This window comes from Chlorocebus sabaeus, chromosome 2, assembly GCF_047675955.1.
Source record: "Chlorocebus sabaeus isolate Y175 chromosome 2, mChlSab1.0.hap1, whole genome shotgun sequence".
NCBI lineage: Eukaryota > Metazoa > Chordata > Mammalia > Primates > Cercopithecidae > Chlorocebus > Chlorocebus sabaeus.
The window spans coordinates 36,623,169-36,646,017 of record NC_132905.1 but is presented as its reverse complement, the minus strand read 5'-3'; the positions used below and the strand labels follow the sequence as shown (position 1 = coordinate 36,646,017).

General features: G+C 51.0%; 1 protein-coding gene across 1 annotated transcript; it reads right to left on the bottom strand.

The window, feature by feature from the left end:
• Positions 1 to 10,334: 10,334 nt before the first annotated feature.
• SOX12 (SRY-box transcription factor 12) lies at positions 10,335 to 14,787 on the bottom strand. The gene has a single exon (XM_008019816.3). It carries the CDS (start codon positions 14,349 to 14,351, stop codon positions 13,407 to 13,409), a length of 945 nt encoding a protein of 314 aa, XP_008018007.2. The 5' UTR covers positions 14,352 to 14,787; the 3' UTR covers positions 10,335 to 13,406.
• Positions 14,788 to 22,849: the final 8,062 nt, after the last annotated feature.

Genomic DNA, 22,849 nt, shown 5'->3' with positions numbered 1-22,849 from the left:
CCATGTTGGTCATGCTGGTCTCAAACTCCTGACCTCAGGTGATCTGCCCACCTCAGCCTCCCAAAGTGTTGGGATTACAGGCGTGAGCCACCACGCCCTGCCAAAAATTTTTTTTTATCAATTAAAGTACTTCAAGGCTAGAATCAGCTAAAGTATAAGATTGCATTTTTTTTAAAGGCTTTGAGTGAAAAATGCCTGTAAAAACTCTCAGAGCCAAGATCACATTAGAGGTGCAACTCTGCCACCTATTATTCTTGCTAATTGCTGTTACATTGAGAGTGACAGCTTTGGGATAGGAAGCAAAGGAAAAAAGCAGACTTAATAACAATGTATTGAAAAGTATTGTGGGTATGGTTTTAGTACCATTAACTACAGTTAAATGGATAAGAAACCTAAGTTTTTTTTTGAGATGGAGTTTCGCTCTTGTTGCCCAGACTAGAGTGCAATGGCATAATCTTGGCTCATTGCAACCTCCACCTCCTGGGTTCAAGTGATTCTCCTGCCTCAGCCTCCCAAGTAGGTCGGATTACAGGCATGTGCTACCATGCCCGGCTAATTTTTTTGTATTTAGTACAGACGGGGTTTCACCCTGTTGGTCAGGTTGAACTCCTAACCTCAGGTGATCCGCCCGCCTCAGCCTCCCAAAGTGCTGGAATTACAGGCATGAGCCACTGTGCCCAGCCAGAAACCTAAGTTTTTAAGAGAATTGTACTGCCAAAGAAATCACAAACCTGGGCTACAAAGCCTAAGAGGCTGGGTGCCTGTAATCCTAGCACTTTGGGAGGCTGGGGGCAGGTGGATTGCTTGAGCCCAGGAATTCAAGACTAGCCTGGCCAACATGGCACAACTGTCTCTACAAAACACACAAAAATTAGCTGGATGTGGTGGTGTGTGCCTGTAGTCTCAGCTCCTTGGGAGGCTGAGGTGGGAGGTTCACCTGAGCCCAAGGAGGTTGAGGCTGTAGTGAACTGTGATTGCACCACTGTACTCCAGCCTGGGCAACAACAACAAGAAAAAGCCTGTGACTGTTTGGGTCTCAAAATGATCCTAGTCACTTCATGCCCATTAGGATGGCTACCATAAAACAAAACAGAATGGCAAGTTTTGGCAAGGATGTGGGGAAACTGGAACCCTGTGAATTGTTGATAACAATGAAAAATGGTGCAGATGCTATGGAAAACAGCATAGTGATTCCTTGAAAAAGTAAAAATAGAATTACCACATGATCCGGCAATTTTACTTCTAGGTATATACCCCAAAGAACTGAGGTCAGGTGTGGTGACTCACTCCTGTAATCCCAGCACTTTGGGAGGCAGAGAACCCCTGAAGCCAGGAGTTCGAGACCAGCCTGACAAACATGGCAAAACCTTGTCTCTACTAAAAATACACACACACACACACACACACACACACTAACCAGGTGCAGTTTTGTGCGCCTGCAATCCCAGCTACTCAGGAGACTGAGAGGCAGGAGAATCACTCGGACCCAGGAAGTGCGGGTTGCAGTGAGCAGAGATTGCACCACTGCACTCCAGCCTGGGCAACAGAGTGAGACTGTCTCAGAGAAAAAAAAGAACTGAAAGCAGTGTATCTTGAAGAGCCATTTCCAAACCCGTTTTCATAGCAACATTGTTCTCAATAGCCTGAAAGGTGGAAGCAACCCAAGTGTCTATCAACAGATGAAAGGATAAGCAAGATGTGATATACACGTGCAGTAGGATATTACTCAGCTTTAGAAAGGGAGGAAATTCTGATACATGCTACAACATGGATGAACCTTGAGGACATGATGCAAAGTGAAATACAACAGTCACGAAAAGCAAACACTGTATGATTCTGCTTATATGAGACATCTACCATAGTCAAATTCATACATATAGAAAGCAGAATGTGGTTGCTAGGAACTAGGGGGAGTGGGGAATGGAGAGTTAATGCATAGTGGGTCCAGAACTTCAGTTTCGCAGGATGAAGAGTTCTCAAGATGGATGATGGTGATGGTTGCACAACAATGTGACTATACTTAATGTCAAATGAGCTGTACACCTAAAGATGGTTAAGACGGTAAATATTATGCTATCTGTATTTTACCACTATATATATATATATATATATATATATATATATATATATATATATAGAGAGAGAGAGAGAGAGAGAGAGAGAGAGAGAGAGAGAGAGAGAGTTTCGCTCTTGTTGCCCAGGCTAGAGTGCAATAACACGATCTCAGCTCACTGCAACCTCCAACTCCCAGGTTCAAGCGATTCTCCTGCCTCAGCCTCCCGAGTAGCTGGGATTACAGGCACACGCCACCACGCCTGGCTAATTTTGTATTTTTAGTAGAGATGGTGTTTCTCCATGTTGGTCAGGCTGGTCTCGATCTCCCAACCTCAGGTGATCCACCCATCTCGGCCTCCCAAAGTGCTGCTATTACAGACGTGACCCACCATGCCCAGCCCTCAAAATATTTTTTTAATGATCTTAGGGTCCCCGACAGTTTACAGGCAGTGAGTGAGCTGAAAAAGCTGCATACCTCCCAAGGTACTTTTGGGCCTTCTTGCTTCCAGTGGATTTCTTGCTCTTTCCTGCTCTGCAGAGCTGACCCCTGGAAGTTACTCATCCTCCTTTGTCAGCTGGCCTCTAGCTGCGGTCACACAAGGTGAGGCACCCACAGGAAGTTAGGGGGAGAAAGGGGGAAGCCAGCCTTTTTCTTCCCAACCTTCTCTGACTTCCCTAGCCCATCTTGACTGATACAACCCCCCATCTAAAATAGTAGCCCCTCCTTACACTTTGTCCCCTTCACTGCATGACATCATTATGTGCATTTATCTGTGTATTCATTATATGTTTCCATTTACTAGAGTATAAGGTCTGTGAGGGAAGGGACTATGTCTGCTTTTCACCAACGAATCCCCAGTCCTTAAGACAGTGCCTGGAACATAGTAGGTGCTCAGTAAAGGTTTATTGCAAAAGTGAATAAATTTAGTAATCGAACCAAACACATACAAGAGAAGAGGGAAGTGCTCATTTCAGCAGCACATATACTAAAATCGGAACAATACAGAGGGCTGGGCACAGTGGCTCATGCCTGTAAACCCAGCACTTTGGGAGGCCAATGCTGGCGGATCACTTGAGGTCAGGAGTCTAAGACCAGCCTGGCCAACAAGGCAAAAACCCATCTCTACCAAAAAATACAAAAAAATTAGCCCAGCGTGGTGGTGTTCACCTGTAATCCCAGCTACTTTGGTGGCTGAGGCAGAAGAATCGTTTGAACTTGGGAGGTGGAAGTTGCAGTGAGCTGAGACTGTGCCACTGTACTCTGGCCTAGGAGACAGAGTGAGACTCTGTCTCAAAAAATAAAAAAGAACAGGCTGGGCACAGTGGCTCATGCCTGCAATCCCAGAGGTTAGGAGATCAAGGTCAGCCTGGCTAGCAGTGAAACCCCGTGTCTACTAAAAATACAAAATTAGCTGGGTGTGGTGGCAGGTGCCTGTAATCCCAGCTACTTGGGAGGCTGAGGCAGGAGAACTGCTTGTACCAGGAAGGCAGAGGTTGCAGTGAGCCGGGATCACGCCATTGCACTCCAGCCTAGGCAACAGAGTGAGACTAGGTCTCAAAAAAAAAAAAAAAAAAAAGAGGAAGAAGAAGAAGAAGAAGAAGATCTCTGAGGAGCATATGACAGGTAATCACAGTCTGAAATGAAAGCCAGAGAGGTCAAAGACCTCCTTCTCCAAGTCACAAAGCAAATCCTCTACTGACCTGAAACCCAGGTCTCTGTGTATTCTGGGTTGTATCCAGCTCTACACAGAGACCCTTGACCTCTGGTTTTCTGGAGGAGAAAGAGCAAAGCTTGACATTTAGTTAAAAGGAAACCCTGAAAACAGCTAAGGGTGAGAAACTGGGTTGCTAAGAAACCCCCAAGGACGGGGGAGATGGTTGGCATCCATTGCTAGGCAACCTAGAAGAAGCTACACAAGCAGGTTTGGCTACAGACACCTTTCTCCCTCCTTTTCATAGACTCCTAGAATGCTAGGCTAGATATGCTCTTAAGAGACAGATATCTAAGTCTGGGTGTTGTGGCTCACACCTGCAATCCCAGCACTTTGAGAGGCCAAGGCAGGTAGATCACTTGAGCTCAGGAGTTCAAGACCAGCCTGGCCAATATGGTGAAACCCTGTCCCTACTGAAAATACACAAAAATTACCTGGGCATGGTGGTGCATGCCTGTAATCCCAGCTACTCGGGAGGCTGAGGAAGAAAAAATCACTTGAACCTGGGAGGCACAGGTTGCAGTGAGCCGAGATCACGGCACTGCACTCCAGCCTGGGTGACAGAGTGAAACTCGGTCTCAAAAAAAACAAAAACAAAACAAAGCAGAGACTTCTAGTCCAACCACCTAATCACACAGATGGGGAAACTGAGGCCTCGAAAGGCAAGGTGATTAGCCTAAAGTCCCTCTAATTCCTCCACATGAACAAAGATTAAATAGCATGGGTGAGGCGGGAAGCATTGTCACTGGAGAGTGGCCTTGCGTAGCTGAGGCAGTTTGAGGATAAATCTATGAAAGATAAAGTGACCGAAGATAAATCTATAAAAGAGCGAGGGAGTCAACTGCAAAATGCCTTGAATTTCAAGTCAAGAACTTGAGAGTTTATCTTGAGGGTAATAAGGGGCCATTGAAAGGTTTACAGCAATGGTCAGGTTTGTGTTTTCAAAAGACCCCAACTGGGCATGGTGGCTCACACCTGTAATCCCAGCACTTTGGGAGGATGAGGCGGGCGGATCATATGAGGTAAGGAGTTCAAGACCAGCCTGACCAACATGGTAAAACTCCGTCTCTACTAAAAATACAAACATTAGCCAGGTGTGGTGGCATGTGCCTATAATCCTAGCTACTCGGGAGGCTGAGGCAGAATTGCTTGAACCTAGGAGGCGGAGATTGCAGTGAGCCAAGATTGTGCCATTGCACTCCAGCCTGGGCAATAGAGCAAGATGCAGTCTAAAAAAAAGAAGACCCCTTGGAGGCCGGGCACAGTGGCTCACACCTGTAATCTCAGCACTTTAGGAGGCCAAGGCAGGAGGATCTCTGAAAGCCAGGAGTTTGTGACCAGCCTGGGCAACATAGCAAGACCATAAAAAAAAAAAAAGACTCCTTGACTCCTTGGGCTGCAGTGTGGAGACTCAGGATAAAGTCCAAATACCTTCAAGGTCCTCACTCTTGCCCGTCACCCTTCTCTCTCCACACTGTCCCCGCAAGCTTGTTAGCTTCTGTGTCAGCCACTCTTACCAGGTCTTCACATGTACTGTTGCTGGCATCTGTAAAGTCCTTTCCTTCACCTCACTCTGCCTTTATTCTATTGTTTCAATTATTACTTCATAACAAACTGCTCCAAAACCTAAAGTGTGGACTACTGCCATCTCATTATGCCATCCCCTGACTCTGTGGGTCAGGAATTCAGACAGGATATAGAAGGGATGGCTTGTCTCTGCTCTGTGATGGCTGGGCCTCTGCTGGGAAGGCTGTCCAACAGCTGGGAGTGACTTGAATTATGAGGGGCTGGAATCAGCTGGAGGCTTCTCCACTCATAAGTCTGGTGCCTGGGCTTAGCTGTCAACTGGAGCACCTACCTACACATGGTCTTCCCAGGTGGCCTGGGCTGCTTCACCACATAGCAGTCTTGGCTGTTGGCCTTTCAACATGGCGGTTCAGCACGACTTAGCCTTGGAAATCCTGCAGCATCATGTCTGCTGTGTCCTGTTGGTTACAAGTGGATCATGAAGGCCAACCCAGATTCAAAGGGAAGGTAATTTAAAGGAGGAATGTCAAAGAACGTGTAGCCATGTTCTAAGGTCATCACATCCTACTGAGGTTTCAGGCCACAGCTTAAACATCACCTCCTCCAGGGAATGACCTGACCACGCCCCGCTCCATGTCTGGGTTAAGTTTCTCCTCAGTGTGTTCTCCCAGACTCACTGTCCATCGCCAGCAAAACATTTCCACTCCTGGGTTTATGTGTCTCCTCAGACTGGTGAGCTCACTGAGGACAAATCACGTTTTTCACTTTTGTATGCCCAGCACCTAGCACGCAGCCTGGTCAAGGCAGACCTTTCCCACCTGCCCCCGCCCCCCGCTTTTTTTTTTTACAGGCAGGGTCTAATTCTGTCACCCAGGCTGGAGTGTAGTGGCGTGACCATGGCTCACTGCAGCCTTGAACTCCTGGGCACAAGGAATCTTCCCGGCTCAGCCTCCTAAGTAGCTGGGACTACAGGCTCATGCCACTGTGCCTGGCTAATTTTTTAAATTATATTTTTTAGAGGCAGGGTCTTGTTTTATTGCCCAGGCTGGTCTCAAACTCCTGGCTTCAAGTGATCCTCCCACCTCGGCCTCCCATAGTGCTGGGGTTACGGGCATGAGCCACCATGCCCAGCCCAGACCCTTAATAATGTTTGTTGAATGGGTGAGTGAATGTGCTAAGGCAAGGAGTCCAATCCAGAGTCATTCCTTCCTTAAGAAGCTTACATAAAAACTGGAGAGAGAGAGAAAAAATAAAAACCTCACGTGATAAATGCCAGATAGTGATAAACGCTATTAAGAAAAATAAAGCAAAGTAACAGGATAGTTTATGGAGGATGTTACTTTATATGGATGGTCAAGGAGGACACTGTGAGGTGCTCCCTGTGCCTACTCCAGGGCACTTTGAGGTAGTACGCTGGGAGCTGAGACCTGAAGAAAGTAAGACATGTGGCTATCTGGAGGAAGGGTATTTTTCATTTGTTTGTTTGTTTGTTTGTTTGTTTTTTTTTTTGAGACGGAGTCTCGCTCTGTCGCCCAGACTGGAGTGCAGTGGCCAGATCTCAGCTCACTGCAACCTCCGCCTCCCGGGTTTATGCTATTCTCCTGCCTCAGCCTCCTGAGTAGCTGGGACTACAGGCGCCCGCCACCTCGCCCGGCTAGTTTTTTGTATTTTTTAGTAGAGACGAGGTTTCACCAGGTTAGCCAGGATGGTCTCGATCTCCTGACCTTGTGATCCGCCCGTCTCGGCCTCCCAAAGTGCTGGGATTACAGGCTTGAGCCACCGCGCCCGGCCTCATTTGTTTGTTTTTTGAGGCGAAGTCTCGCTTTGTCTTGCCCAGGCTGCAGTGCAGTGATGCGATCTCAGCTCACTGCAGCCTCTGCCTCCTGGATTCAAGTGATTCTCCTGTCTCAGCCTGCCGAGTAACTGGGACTGCAGGCATGTACCACCACGCCCAGCTAATTTTGTGTTTTTAGTAGAGACGGGGTTTCGCCATGTTGGCCAGGCTGGTCTCGAACTCCTGATTTCAGGTGATCCTCCCACCTGGACCTCCCAAAATGCTGGGATTACAAGCGTGAGTCACCGCGCCCAGCCAGAGGAAGGGTATTTTAAGCAGAGGGAAAAGCATGTGCAAAAGCCTTCAGGCGGAAGTGTGATTGGCACTTTTGAGGAACAGCAAGGAGATCAGTGTGACTGAGCATGTGAGAAACAGAAAAAGTAGTAGCAGATGAGGCCCAGGCTGAGCCACAGGCCACTTCTTATGGGGCTTTGGAGGCCATGCTGAGGACTCTGGTTTCTACTGAATGAGAATATTTGGAGAGTTTTGAACAGAGGCAGGGTGTGCTGGGATTTACGGTTTAACCAGATCACTCTGGCTACTGTGTGGACAATAAGACTATGAGTGGGGCAAAGGAAAACGCAAGAAGCCCTTCGTATGCCCTTATATCCTGGACCCAGAGGCCATGGATGATGTGAGAAGTGACAAGACACAGGGCATATTTTGAAGGTAGAGCCAAAAGGGTATAAGGGAGATGGTGTTGGGAGGAAAAGAGGCATCAAGGATAACTGAGAGGCTTTAGCCTTTCATTTCACATCAGCTGTGAAGATGTAGTGTGTGGAAGCAGGCTTGGGAGCGCTGTGGAAACAAGAGTTCATTTTTTGGCATGTCAAGTTTGAGGCGCCAATTAGATATACCAGTGGAGATGACAAGAAGGCAGTTAGTCTAGCCATGTCTGGGATGGAGATGTAGACCTGAGAATCCTCAGCTATGATACTTCAGCGTCCCAAGTAGCTGAGACTACAAGTGTGCACCACCATGCCCGGCTAATTAAAAAAAAAAAAAATTTAGTAGAGATGAGGTCTTGCTATGTTGGCCAGGCTGGTCTCGAACTTCTGAATTCAAGAAATCCTCCCACCTTGGCCTCCCGAAGTGCTGGGATTATAGGTGTTTGATAAGCAGAATTCTAAAATGGCCCCCAAGATTCCCAGTCTCTGGTGTAGCTGCCCTAGACAGCCTCCTCCCTTTGAGTGTCAGCAAATCTAGTATGATGGCTGTCACTCTTACAAGGCTACAAGATACTGCAAAGGTGAAGGGATTTTTTGCACATATAAAGATCCCACATTAGTTGATGTCTAATGAAAAAGGAGATATTCCTGGGTGACTCTGACCTAAATAGGGAAGGCTTTTCTCTTTTTTTTTTTTTTTTCCGAGACAGAGTCTCGCTCTGTCACCCAGGCTGAAGTGCAGTGACTTGGTCTTGGCTCATTGCAACCTCCGCCTCCCAGGTTCAAGTGATTCTCCTGCCTCAGCCTCCCAGGTAGCTGGGATTACAGGCGATTGCCACCACGCCAGGCTAATTTTGGTATTTTTACTACAGACGGGGTTTCACCATTTGGCCAGGCTGGTCTCGAACTGCTGACTTCAGGTGATCCACCCACCTCGGCCTCCCGAAGTGCTGGGATGACAGGTGTGAACACACCGCGCCCGGCCAAGGGAGGCTTTTAAAAGACAGCTTAAATCTTCCCTGAGGCAAGTGACTCCAAGCAGCAGAAAAATTCTCTGCTGGCCTTGACAAAATAAGTTGCAATATTGTGAGAAAGCTAGGGAGGTCCTGTGGGGGCCTTGTGGCAAGAAACTGTGAGTAGCTTGTAGTAATCAGGAGTGGCACTAACTGACAGCCAGCAATAGAACAGGGATCTCTGTCCTATAAGCACAAGGAACTGAATTCTGCCCACTACCATGAGAGTTTGGAAAAGGCTGCTGAGCTCCAGGAAGGAATGCAGGCCACCAGCTCCCCAGTTGCTGCCTTGTGAGATCCTGAGCAGAGACCCAGCTAAGGCATGCTGGACTCCTGACCCATGGAGACTGGAATAACAAATGCATGTTGTTTTACACTGCTAAGCTGGTGGCAATTTGTTGCACAGCAATAGATGAGAAACAATACATCAGCGTATGGTGTTCTGAAAGCCTTGGAAGCAGGGTGGCTCATACCACCCAGGCAAGGGGCATGACCCAGCAATGAGTCAATAGGACTGCATGAATGGAGTGAGACTGGAGTGCAAGTCAGTTGCTTGGCCTGGGATACACCCTGACTCCCACCTCCCAACTGCACAAACTTTGGTTCTACTCCTCTTAGCCACTAGGTGGCCCCAGAGACCCCATAAGGAGTTGTCTCCCCAACCTTTCAGGTCGGCATCTGAAATGGAAGGAACCAAAATATGGTCCCTCTTCTAGTCCTATTACCGACTCCCCCATTCGGCCCACAAAGGGGAAGAGGATTGCCCAAGGTCCCAGGGTCCCACAGCTCTCTAGCATTATCTCCAGTCAGGCATTTTACGGTGCATCCCATTCCAGGCTATTCTTTAAGACAAACTCAGATGACGACCTCCCTCCTACCTGCTTTTACCAGGGGAGGGACTGGCAGTGAGAATGGTATCAGCAGGGGGCCCTGGAGGGCCTGTGGGCTGAGGCTGGAGTCTCTGATTGACATGACTGGTATACAGACTAGGAAAGTGTGCAGCCCCTAGGTTGGTGCTGATGGCGTTGGTGAAGACTCTTGACATTGAGATACATTCAATGGGCCTAGCTGCAGTTGCTGGGCCACTGACCCAATTCCCTTCATCCAGTCCCTTGAACCCTCTGTTGTAGACTGGGTTTCTCTAGAAACAGACAATGAGACTGAGTTTGGGTTGCAAGATGTTTATTAGGAATAAGCACCTGTGAAAAGAAGAGGAAGCAGGCCTGGGCATAGGAAGTCAAACTGTGCTGCAGGCCTGACGAAGCCCTGGCTGCTCTGGGCCTGCTGGGAGTACTGCCTGTCAGTGTCTGTCCCACGTTGGATTGAAATGACCAGGTGTTTATACCATGCCTCACTCAGACACCAGATACAGGCTGCCCCAGGAAGGGCGTGGTCTCAGGTGAAGTGGCCCTCTGCAGCTGTGGCCACCCTGATGGCACTTCCCATAGCTGGGGAAGTCCTCCCTTGAAGGGAGTTCTGGGGGCAGGTATCCCTATCTTCCACACCACCTCAACTCTACCTCCTCTTACAGGTTTTTTTTTTTTTTTTTTTGGCCAGCTTGCTTTCAACCAGAGGCTGAGACGAAGCAGTCACTGTAATTTCCACACTCAGCCCTGGCTCTTACTGGGAAAACAGGGGCTTTGTTCCAGCTTAGGAATACACTGGATCTGACAGATGAAGAATTAGGGGGAGGGGTGTCAGAGGGACAAAGGAGGGAAAAGTCTTGGACTCTGTTGTCTCTGTTGTAAAACACCAGTCAGAACCTCAAAGACAAGAATCACTACACTTCTGTTGCTCTCTGGTCATTCAGTTAATCTACTCTGCAGGTCAATGTGTGCCAGGCACTGGGACCAATCCCACCACTCCAGGCCCTCAGCTGGGGACCTAACACAATCTGCAGATTCAAACAGGGAGGGAGAGGCAGCACCCCGAAGCCATGCTTCACCAGGAGGCAGAAACAAGCCCTGTCTCTGACCCTGGCTGCTTGCAGGACCTCCTGTAAGTTGCTTCCTGCCTGACCCTGTTTCCTTCTCTAACAATGGAGTAACATGATGGGCACCATGTTGAATGCTTCTCACCTCAAACTTCATTTCATCCTGTGAGGCAGCTACTATTATTATCCCCATGTTACACATATGGAAAGAAGAGTTGGGACTTAGTTAATTTTTTCAATCGAGGTCACACGGGTACTCAGTGGTGAGGCTGGGCTTTGAGTCCAGAGTGTGGCCCAATCTTGCTTCTTAATCCTCATTAAAGGCACAGAAAGGCATGGTCAAGCCAGCCCCCTCAGACCAGACCCGCCTGCATACTTGTTTCATTTGGCCCACAGAGATTTAAAAATATGAGTCAGCTTTCATTTTGAAATTAAGATGACTCAGAAACATCCATCCAGCTTCTCTTGAAAAAATCTGGCCACCTGGCCACTGTGGACTGCATTCCCACAGGGTCACAACTGGCAAAAGGTAGGCCCCTTGAAGTGGGTCATGACACCAGTGTCCACCTAGAGTCACTTGTTTATGTTACCTGCCTGGTCCCTACAGGGATGAGTTTGCTATTCTTCATGAAGGCCAGGGATTCCTGAGATAGAGGCCTAGACAGGCCAGGTGGCTTGCCCTGGGACACCCAGCTCAGGCCCAAATCACATGGACTTGAACCTGGCAAACTGTTTAGGGAGGGTTGAGGAAAAGCACAGACATGCAGAACCACAGGGCAAGGTCGGGGCAAATACACTTTATTCAGTCCTGGCATCAGACTGGCGGAGTCCTGCTGTGGGTGCCAGTGGCCCAGACGGAGGGACCCCACCCCTCAGCTACGAGACTAGTTCTCCAAGACCACAGACAGTGACATCTCTTCACTCACATGACGTTTTTTTTTTTTTTTTTTCATTGTCTTTTTTTGTTGTTGTTGTTTTTCTTAAAAAAAAAAAAAAAAAAAAAGAGAGAGAAAGAAAGAGCGCAAGAAAGGCCCAGAGCCGGAGCACCAAGCTTAAAGGAGGCAGCTGGTGGCTTTGTCAGCGACGGGAACGCGTGGGGCAGAGACCTGCAGAGACCCTGGGCAGGGGTCCCGGAGGACTCTGGGACCGTTTGTTCCTGAGATTTGTGTGTGTGAATGAGAGTGTGTGAGCCACCCAGCAGGGTGAACACACGCCGGTGAGATACAGGTAGTGAGGGCAAGGGGGGTGTGGGGAGGCCGGAGGGGCGGGGCTGGACAGAGAGATGGCGGCGTGAGAGGGGTCACAGCATCAGGGACAGGGCTCCCGAGGGCACCCTGAACTGGACACAACTTCCTCCTAACAACAGCGTTCTCCCCATTTCTCAGGTGGAAAAACCGAGGTGCAAACGACCCACCTCTACTCGGAATCCATACTCAGTCTCACTGGCCAAATCGATGGTCTCTCTCAAGCCAGATGTTTAAAAGCGGGACTCTTCCTGCCATCACATCTGCCATCCACGCCTCAGTCCCAAACCCCTAGCACCAAAGTGCCTCAGTTTTTCCCGCTGAATACTGCAGCTGTGGGTACTGAGGGTGGACCTGGGTGACAGGAAGGGCCGGTGGGCTTAGGGAGGAGCCCAGGTTTCGGGTGCCCTGAGGTGAGCGGGCACTTCCCAGGAGGGGGTGGGGGTGGGGAGCAGCAGGGATCCTGTCCCCAAACAGACGGTAAGGTGTCTTGGTTTTGAGTTTTCTTGAGTGGTCCTTTCCTCTACTGCTGGATTTCCAGAGAAAGACCCTACCTCCCAATTCCCAGTTGGGGGAAAAAAGGGACGTACAGATAGGCAGTAGAGGCAGTCATGCGATCCGAGAGGTCGTGCGCGTGGGTGCAGGAGACCCCATACCGGAAAAGGGGTTATGCCACTTGGGAGAGTTTCAGGTCCAAACCAACCCTTCCGAGTGCTCCTCCCATTAAGGCAGCGACGCCCCGTTGGGTGGAGAGGAAACCTAGGACTCCCGGATCAAAGGATTTCCCAGGATCGCTCTACACTCGCCCCCGCTTTTGCCCGGAGCGGGCGAAGAGTGCAGCTCCACTGGCACCAGCCCCCTCCTCCCCAAGAAGCATTAAGCATGCGCATGAAGGGGGTGGGCCCCAGCGGAGAGGCGGGCCCTAGCGCTCCGGGGATAAAAGGAGTGCGCCCCTCCCCCCAGGGAAGGGAGGGGCACAGGAGGAGCGCGCGTTGCCACCCAGCCGCATCGCCCCTCTAACCCGGAGAAGGCAGGCTGGGTGAGGGAGGAGGGATTCCAGAGCAAGAGAGGGGGCGGGTCCTCCGGCCACGAGGAGGGGCGTGTGCAAAAGGGGGGAGGGGTGCAGGTCTGTAGGAGAGGACGGGAGGTGTATCGGAGGGGGCTGGCTGCTGGTGGCTGTGCAGGAGGGGGCAACGTGGGGAGGGGCTTGAGTGTCAGGGAAGGGGTGGGGGTTGGGCTGCCTTGGGGTGTGTCTTCGGGGGAGGGGCATGTCTGGATCTGAGGGGGGATGGGCACGTCCAGGAGGGGGGAGGCTACGCGGGAGATGGGGTGCCAGCCTCGGCCTCCGAGGGGCCCCAATACCTGATTCCTGTATGTAAACAGCTGGTTTGGGGGCGTGCGCGCCCCGCTGACGGTGGGCTCAGTAGGTGAAAACCAGGTCGGCGATGCTAGACGGGCGCCAGTCCCCCGCGATCATCTCGGTAACCTCGGGGGTGCAGTAGTCCGGGAACTCGAAGTGCGACGTGCCCGAGGGAGGCTGCAGGTCCGGGTCGCGATCCAGGGCGCTGCAGTCCAGGCCGGCCGGGCCAGGGGGCAGCCTGGACAGAAAGGCCAGCGACTCCTCCCCCGACGCCACCGTCTCCTCTTCGCCCTCCTCAGCCGCTGTCGCCTCCTCCTCCTCTTCCTCCAGCTCCTCGTCCTCCGACGGTGTCGGGGAGGCGGCGGCGGCGGCCGCCCCCTCGCCCGACTGCCCCTGGGCGCGCTCCGCTTGTCCCCGGGCGGCCCGTCCCGCCGGGACCATCCTCCACAGCTCCCGCCCCGGGGTCTCGACCAGGCGCACTTCCAGCAGCTCCTCCTCGTCGTCTTCATCGTCGTCCTCGGGCGCCGCCGCCCCGCTCCCCAAAGGCCCTCCCGCTCCTCGGCGGCCCCCACGGCCAGGCGGCTGCGGCCCGGCCTTCAGCCGGCTGCCGCCGCCGCCACCACCGGGGGGGCGGGGCCGCGCCTTGGCGGGCGCCCCCTTGCTCTTTTTGCGCGGCCGGTACTTGTAGTCCGGGTAATCCGCCATGTGCTTGAGGCGCAGCCGCTCCGCCTCCCGCACGAACGGGATCTTCTCCGAGTCCTGCAGCAGCTGCCAGCGGCGGCCCAGGCGCTTGGAGATCTCCGCGTTATGCATGTCGGGCCACTGGTCCATGATCTTCCGCCGTTCATGCTGCGACCACACCATGAACGCGTTCATCGGCCTCTTGATGTGGCCGCTTGGGGTCTTACACCAGCCGGGCTCGCGCGCCCCCTCCTCGGCCGGCCCGGGTCCCGGGGGCGGCGGCCCGCCGTCCCGCTTGGCCCTCGCGCCCCGCTGCTGCACCATCGCGCCTGGGCCCGGGGCCGCTAGACGCCGCCGGGGGCCGTCCGCATCCTCCGCGGCTGGGGGTGGGGGAGGAGGCAGCGGCGACGGAGGGGCGGCCCCGCCCCACGGCTCGGCCCGGCCCCCGCGAGCTGGGGAGCGAGGAGCTGGGCGCTCGGGCCCAACGGACGGCGGGGGGAGAAGGTCAGCGCGGTCTCAGGCGGGCTCAGCGCGCCCCCGCCACCTCCGGCAAGTTGCGTCCTGGCGCACAACGCACATTGTTTTGCGGGGGCCGAGGAATTGCACCCTCCGGGCCCCCGCGGGCTCTTCCTGCAGCCTCCGGCTCCGCCGCGGCCCGCGCGCGCCGCTCCCCGCCCGGCTGCCGACGCCTTTCAGTGTCTTTCTCCCCGCGCGGCCCCGCCGGCGCGCGCGCCACCCCTCCCTCTCGCCGTCTGCGGGCCGCTGCGGCGCGCGCGGGGCCGCCCCGTGTAAACACCGAGGTGCCCGCTTGGGCTGCGGCCGGGCCACGCCTCGCGCTCGGGCGTAGCGTCACCCGTTGCTGGGCAGAGAAGCCGGTATTTGCATCTCCCAATCGCTGGCTGCCGGAGCGGGGCGGGGCTCGGGCTGCGGGGCTGGGCGGTCTCGCGGCTGGGATTGGGGGAGACCGGCGAGATCGGTTTCTTTTCTTAGGTTGGGGGTTGGAGGAAGGATAGGGGACGCGAGCCTGACTCCCATCTGGCGCTGGACGCTTGTCCCTGCCCCGCGTTGCCTTTTAAATTTTAGCTTATTCCGAGACACCTGCCGTCAGGTAGGATTCCGCCCTTTCCTCTTTCGGGGACGTCTTTTCGGACCGTCCCAGAAGAGAATTTGGAGGGACCAAGACTCAGGAAAGCTTCTTAAGGGGACGGACTCAGGTTGTCGTAGATGTTGCCTCCGCCTGCTACACACAGGGTCCAACCACATATGGGACCAGCAATGCTTTTGGACCCAATGAACAAATCCCTTTCTCATCTAGATTTAATCTCGTTTGAGGCTCCACAAGAATCCCGAGGGAGAAAGGAATATAATATGATGCCCACTTCCCAAATAGGAAACACCGAGGACACGCAGACTAGGATTCGATTCCTAGGCTCGCGGTCCCAACTGTCTCTCCCCAGCTCAGCACCAAGGGCCGCGGGGCACCTCGCCTGCCAGCCAAAGGTCCTAAGCTGGGCGGACTTCCCGCTTTTCACAAACCGCAGGCGACATTCGAGGATGCGTGGGTGCGCCATTCCCAGGTCCTACCCCACCCCGTAGCCTGCGCTGTGCCTGACTTGGGCGCGTCGCCCCACCCAAGCCTGGAGAAGCGTGCAGGGGCACGGGGCGGAGCCAGTCCTGGGGGCGTGGCCGGGTGGCCGGCACGAGGCGCGTGGCGGGGAGGGGCCGCGCGCTCCCGGCTCACCACGTGTGAGCCAGTTCGGGCACCACCGGGCGTGTGCCGCCCCTGGGGGAGGTCACCTTCACGGCGTCGCGAGCATGGGCGATGGGAGGGGGCGCTGAGGCCTCGCCCTTGGGAAGCAGGAGCTGGGAGGTGTCCGGATTAGGATCTTGAAGGTGGCATTCCGCTGGGGCGTAGCGGGCATGGTTTGGGGCTGCGAGGATGCGCCTCTGGCGGTACAGCTCACCCACTTCTGGACGAGCGAAGGCCAAGAGCCGAGCCTGAGGGTGTGGGCCCAGGAGAAAGTACCGAGGTGCGGCTCCGCTGCGCGGGGGGCGGGGTGATGCTTTGGGTGGCGGGGCGCGGGGTGGGGGTGGTGGGGAGAAAGTAATTGGAGCATCCCTGGAGGGAGGGGGCGACTCTTAAAGGCACAGGGCGCTTGGAAAGAGGAGGCCCTGCTCCCGCCCAAGTGGTCCCTCCGCCTTTCAGAAGCTGAGATCTGGAAAACCCTACGTGTAAAACCTTTACATCTGCAGCCTGAGCAGTCTACCCGATGGAGTCACGCTTCCTGTGTTCACATTCCCAGTCCCTCCTTTTCCTTATCCTGAAAATGGGGATAATGCAGTTTCTCCCTCACATGGTTGTTTTACAGATTAAATGAGATAATGCATGTAAACACATCCTGATACCTAGTGAATGTTCAATAAAACTTACGATAGACGGGACGCGGTGGCTTATGCCTGCAATCCCAGCACTTTGGGAAGCCGAGGCGGGCGGATCATTTGAGGTCAGAAGTTCGAGATCCGCCTGGCCAATATGGTGAAACCTTGTCTCTACTAAAATTAAAAAACAATGAGCCAGGCTTGGTGACACGTACCTGTAATCCCGGCTACTCAGGAGGCTGAGGCATGAGAATCGCTTGAACCCAGGAGGCGGATGTTGCAGTGAGCCGCTGCACTCCAGCCTAAGTGACAGAGTAAGACCCTGTCTTAAAAAAAAAAAAAAAAAAAGTTTTGGGAAACTAGATTTCCCAATAGTTATGCAGGTCACCAGCAACCCAGAGACATCAACATAATGAGAAAAAAAAAGGGCAGGGTGGGGACAGCTCTAACAATTCAGAAAAGGTATCAAAGGAATGATTGTAGGACAAATAAAAGCTTTCTTGGAATTATCAACACCTTAACACATTTCCCATAAATAAAATATTTATTTTATTTTAAGTCGTGTATGATAGGCACCACCATCTTTTCAATGCTCATGGACGCTCAAAGATCTCTCTGACCCTGTAGCTGCTGCTGCTATTATTATTCCAGCGTATCTGAATAGTTCCTAACCTTACTCACTGCTTAATTGATTTGGACCAGGGTTTCACTCTTTATTCTCAGCAGTGAAAATGCTACATTCATTATTCACCCTGCCTCCTTTCCTTCTTCCATCCATGCATGCATCCATTAATAAACATTTGACCCTGCACAGTGGTTCACACCTGTAATCTTAGCACTTGGAAGGCTGAGGCAGGCAGATCACTTAAGCCCAGGAGTTCAAGACCAGCCTGGGCAACATGGTGAAACCCCGTCTCTACAAAAATTACAAAAATTAGCTGGGCAGGGTGGGGCCTGCCTGTAGTCCTAGCTACTTGGGAGGCTGAGGCAGGACGATTGCTGGAGCCGGAAAGGTGAAAGTTGTAGTGATTGTGCCTCTCCACTCCAGCCTGGGAGACAGATACAGTTATCTCAAAAAAAAAATCATAAATAAATACATAAACAAACATTTATTAATACTTACCATTCCTTAGGCCCTTTGATGGACTCTGGGGAGCTAGAAATGGTTCAAGTCTGGCTGAATCTAGGTCCTGGAAGAACCTTGGACCGCCTTCCCCAGTGTAGACACCAGGACTTATTAATGACAGAGAGGATGGTGTGGGAAGTTCAGCAGAGAAGATAATGTCTTCACTTTTGTTTTTTTTCATTTTCTTACTCAACAGACATTTATGCAGTGCGTGATTCTTTCTAAAACAACTCCCTGGAAGAGAGGACATTTAATTCAACAATTTATTGGCCACCTACTATGCGCCAGGCAGTGAACTTAGAACTTGGGCTACTGGGTTGCAGCAGTGACCAAGACAGTGGTCCCTGTTCTTAAGGAGTAAGTGAGGGCAACAGAAAAGAGCAGGTAAACAAATAAGATAATTTCAGATAGTTGTGACTGCTATAAAGAAGATAAAACTGGGCTGGGTGCGGTGGTTCACACCTGTAATCCCTGCACTTTGGGACGCCAAGACGGGAATTGCTTGAGCCCAGGAGTTTGAGACCAGCCTGGGTAACATAGCGAAATCCCACCTCCACAAAAATACAAAAATTAGCCAGGCATGGAGGCAAGCACCTGTCATCTCAGCTACTGGTGAGGCTGAGGTGGGAGAATCGCTTAAGCCAGAGATTTTGAGGCTGCAGTGAGCTATGATGGTGCCGCTGCACCACAGACTGGGTGATGGAAAGAAGGGAGGAAGGGGCTGGGCAAAGTGGCTCACGTCTGTAATCCCAGCACTTTGAGAGGCTGAGGTGGGCGGGTCGCTTGAGCCTAGAAGTTCAAGACCAGCATGGGCAACATGGCAAAATCCTGTCTCTACGAAAAATACAAAACTTAGCCAGGTGTGATGGCCCGTGCCTTTAGTCCCAGCTACTTGGGAGGCTGAGGCAGGAAGATTGCTTGAGCCTGGGAAGTTGAGGCTCCAGTGAGCTGTGATCATACCACTGCAGTCCAGCCTATGGAACAGAGTGAGACCCTATCTCAAACAACAATGAAAAGAAAACAAGATAATGAGAGGGTGAGTGACTGGGACAGGGGATGATAGAGATGGGGGTGAGTTTAGATCTCAAGATGATGAAGAACCATCCATGTAAAACATTCCAGGCAGAGGAAACAGCAAATGCAAGGGACTGGAGATGGGAAAGAGCCTGGGACGAGGTATTGAGAGGGCATGGACAGGTGTCAAGACTAGAGACGGGAGTGTATGATGCGTTTATGTTGAGCTGGAGCTGAAGGACAATACCGTAATTGGTCCTCAGAAGCCAAGTTACGGAGTTCCCTGGGTTGTGGGGAGCCAGGGACAGTTTCTTTATTGCAGGATGACATGATCAGAGGTGCGCTTTAGGAAGATTAAGGAGTTTCATGTGTTGTAGTTGGATTGGAGGAAGGAAATTTGAGGGGGGGAAAATCGCCAGAAATTTTCTTGTGTTTCAAAAATACGTTCACAGATTCTTTTTTTTTTTTTTTTTCTTTTCGAGACAGAGTCTCGCTCTGTCGCCCAGGCTGGAGTACAGTGGCGCAATCTCGGGTCACTGCAAGCTCCACCTCCCAGGTTCACGCCATTCTCCTGCCTCAGCCTCCCCAGTAGCTGGGACTACAGGCACCTGCCACCATGCCTTGCTAATTTTTCTTTTGTATTTTTTTAGTAGAGACGGAGTTTCACCATGTTAGCCAGGATGACTTCGATCTCCTGACCTCATGATCCGCCCCCCTTGGCCTCCCAAAGTGCTGGGATTATAGGGGTGAGCCACCGCGCCTGGCCCTTCACAAATTCTTTCATGTTCCTTCCTTCAGAAGAAAGAGGCTAATTCCTCCTCCCCTCCCCCGGTTAAGTGTGAGCTTGCCTCTAACTAATAGAATATGGCAGAAGTGATGGTTTGTGATATCTGAGATTGGATGTAAAAGGCTCTATGTTTTCCTCCTGGCTGTCTTATTTTGTATCATTTATTCTGGGAGAAGTCAGCTGTCATGCGAGGGCACTCAAGCAGTCCTATGGAAAGGTCTGTGTGGTGAGGAACTGAAGCCTTCTGCCAACACCAACAAGGAACTGAGACCTACTTCCAACAGCCATCTGAGTGATCCATCCTGGAATCAGATCCTCCAGCCCCAGTCAAGTCTTCAGATGACTGCAGCCCTGGCCAGCATCCTAAATGCAACCTCATGAATGACCCTGAGCCAGAACCATGCAACTAAAGTTTGCCTGGATTCATGACCCACAGAAACTGTGAGATGGTAACTGTTTGCTTTGTTAAGCCTCTAAGCCTGGGAATAATATATTAAGCAGTAGTAGACAATGAACACAAGATTATTATTCAGCTGTTGAACTGGAAGAGAAGGGGAAGAAAAAGTTTTCAGATCACAAAATATTCATTGTGTAAAACTTCAAAAATTCTGAAATTTAAGGAAAAAATATCATTTGTTGGGAATTTGTTGGGATTCATTGTCCCAGTGCCAAGAGACACCCACTCCTTTTGTTTTTGTTTTTGGTTTTTTGGTTTTTTTTTTGAGACAGAGTCCTGCTTTGTTGCCCAGGCTGAAGAGCAGTGGCACGATCTCGGCTCACCACAACCTCTGCCTCCCGGGTTCAAGTGATTCTCCTCCCTCAGCCTCCCAAGTAGCTGGGACTACAGGCATGTATCACCATGCCTGGCTAATTTTTATATTTTTAGTGGAGATGAGGTTTCATTATGTTGGCCAGGCTGATCTCGAACTCTTGACCCCGTGATCCGCCCGCCTCGGCCTCCCAAAGTGCGGGATTACAGGCATGAGCCACCGTGCCTAGGCGAGACACCCTTTCTTAACATTTTGTTATGTTTCTTCTCTCTGTGCATTTTTTATCCAGCTGACTTTATTTTGTCTCCTGAAATCTTCATTTTTAAATTATAGCTTCAGCATTTAAGAAATGTGTCTACAAAGTCTTCACAAGCATAGATTTTTTCCCACAGTTAATATACTTAGAATTTATTTGTCAAGCAATTTTGAAGGGCTTTCACTGTGAAAAACTTAATATTAGGGCTTACTAATATTCTCTTTATCTGAGCAGAAGTATGTTTATTTTTTATTATTGCAAAAGTAATATATATATATATAGTGTGTGTGTTGTGTGTGTGAGAGATGGAGTCTTGCTCTGTCACCAGGCTGGAGTGCAGTGGCCCAATCTTGGCTCACTGCAACTTTCTCCTCCTGGGTTCAAGCAATTCTCCTGCCTCAGCCTTCTGAGTAGCTGGAATTACAGGCACGTGCCACCATGCCCGGCTAATTTTTGTGTTTGTAGTATAGATGAGGTTTCACCGTGTTGGCCAGGATGGTCTCAATCTCTTGACCTCATGATCCGCCTGCCTCAGCCTCCCAAAGTGCTGGGATTACAGGCGTGAACCATCGTGCCTGGCCTGCAGAAGTAATATGTTTTAGTGATAAAAAGTCAAACTATACTGAATTTTTTTGTTTGTTTGTTTGTTTTGTTTTTTTGAGACGGAGTCTCACTCTGTCACCCAGTGGTGCAATCTCGACTCAACTGCAACCTCTGCCTCCCAGGCTTAAGTGGTTCTCCTGCCTCAGCCTCCAGAGTAGCTGGGACTACAGGTGCTCGCCACCACACCTGGCTAATTTTTGTATTTTTAATGGAGATGGGTTTTTGCCATGTTGGTCAGGCTGGCCTCAAATTCCTGACCTCAAGTGATCCGACTGCCTCGGCTTCCCAAAGTTTTGGGATTACAGGCATGAGCCACTGCTCCCGGCCTTATACTGAATTATATAAGGTGAAAAGTGACCATCTCCTGTAATCTAGAAAAATAGCATTATAATGAGTACATTTTAAATTTTAATGTAATTTTCCAGAATTAAAAATTTTTTTTTTGAGACGGAGTCTCACTCTGTTGCCCAGGCTGGTGTGCAGTGGCGCGATCCTGGCTCACTGCAACCTCCGCCTCCTGAGTTCAAGCGATTCTCCTGCCTCAGCCTCCCAAGTAGCTGGGACTACAGTCGCCCACCCACTGCGCCCAGCTAATTTTTGTATTTTTAGTAGAGACAGGGTTTCACCATATTGGCCAGGCTGGTCTGGAACTCCTGACCTTGTGATCCGCCCACCTTGGTCTCCCAAAATGCTAGGATTACAAGTGTGAGCCACCGTGCCTGGTCTTTTTTTTTTTTTTTTTTTTTTTGGGACAGAGTCTCTCCCTGTCACCCAGGCTGGGGTACAGTGGCGTGATCATAGCTCACTGCAGCCTCAACCTCTTGGGCTCAAGTGATCTTCCCACCTCAGTGTCCCAGGTAGCTGGGACTACAGACGCATGCCACCACACCGGGCTAATTTTTTGTATTTTTTATAGAGACTGAGTTTCGCCACGTTGCCTGAGCTGGTCTCGAATTCCTGGGCTTAAGCGATCTGCCCACCTTGGCCTCCCAAAGTGCTGGGATTACAGGCATGAGCCACTTCACCTGGCCATCCAGAAATTTAAATGCTTATAAACACATGCACACGTAAATTTTTTTTTATACAAGTGAAATGTTACTATATGTAATTTCTAGTAACTTGCTTTGCTTTTTTCACATCTCTTTTCTCTTTCCATGTAGTACGTAGGTTCTTGTCCAGGTCTGCTGAGTATATTGTAATTCATTTAATCAGTTCCTTTTTTTTTTGAGACGGAGTTTTGCTCTTTTTGCCCGGGCTGGAGTGCAATGGTGTGATCTCGGCTTACTGCACCCTCTGCCTCCTGGATTCAAATGACTCTGCTGCCTCAGCCTCCCAAGTAGCTGGGATTACAAGTGTGCACCATCATGCCCGGCTAATTTTGTATTCTTAGTAGAGATGGGGTTTCACCATGTTGGTCAGTCTGGTCTCAAACTCCTGACCTCAGGTGATCTGCCCACCTTGGCCTCCCAAAGTGAATCAGTTCCTTCTTGAAAGACATTTTGATTGTTTTACCCCTTTTCGCTGTTATAAACAATATGGCAGTGAACACCTTTGTATGTATGTTTTTGGCCACTTGTCTGTTATTTATTTATTTATTTATTTATTTATTTATTTTACGACGGAGTCTCGCTCTGTCGCCAGCTGGAGTGCAGTGGCGCGATCTCGGCTCACTGCAATCTCCGCCTCCTGGGTTCAAGTGATTCTCTTTCCTCAGCCTCCTGAGGAGCTGGGATTACAGGTGTGCGCCACCACACCCACCTAATTTTTTTTTTTTTTTTTTTGAGACAAAGTCTCGCTCTGTCACCCAGGCTGGAGTGCAGTGGCGAGATCTTGGCTCACTGCAAGCTCCACCTCCTGGGTTCATGCCATTCTCCTGCCTCAACCTTC

Coding starts and splice junctions, on each gene's coding strand:
- SOX12 (XM_008019816.3), bottom strand. CDS start 14,351: ATGGTGCAGCAGCGGGGCGCGAGGGCCAAGCGGGACGGCGGGCCGCCG.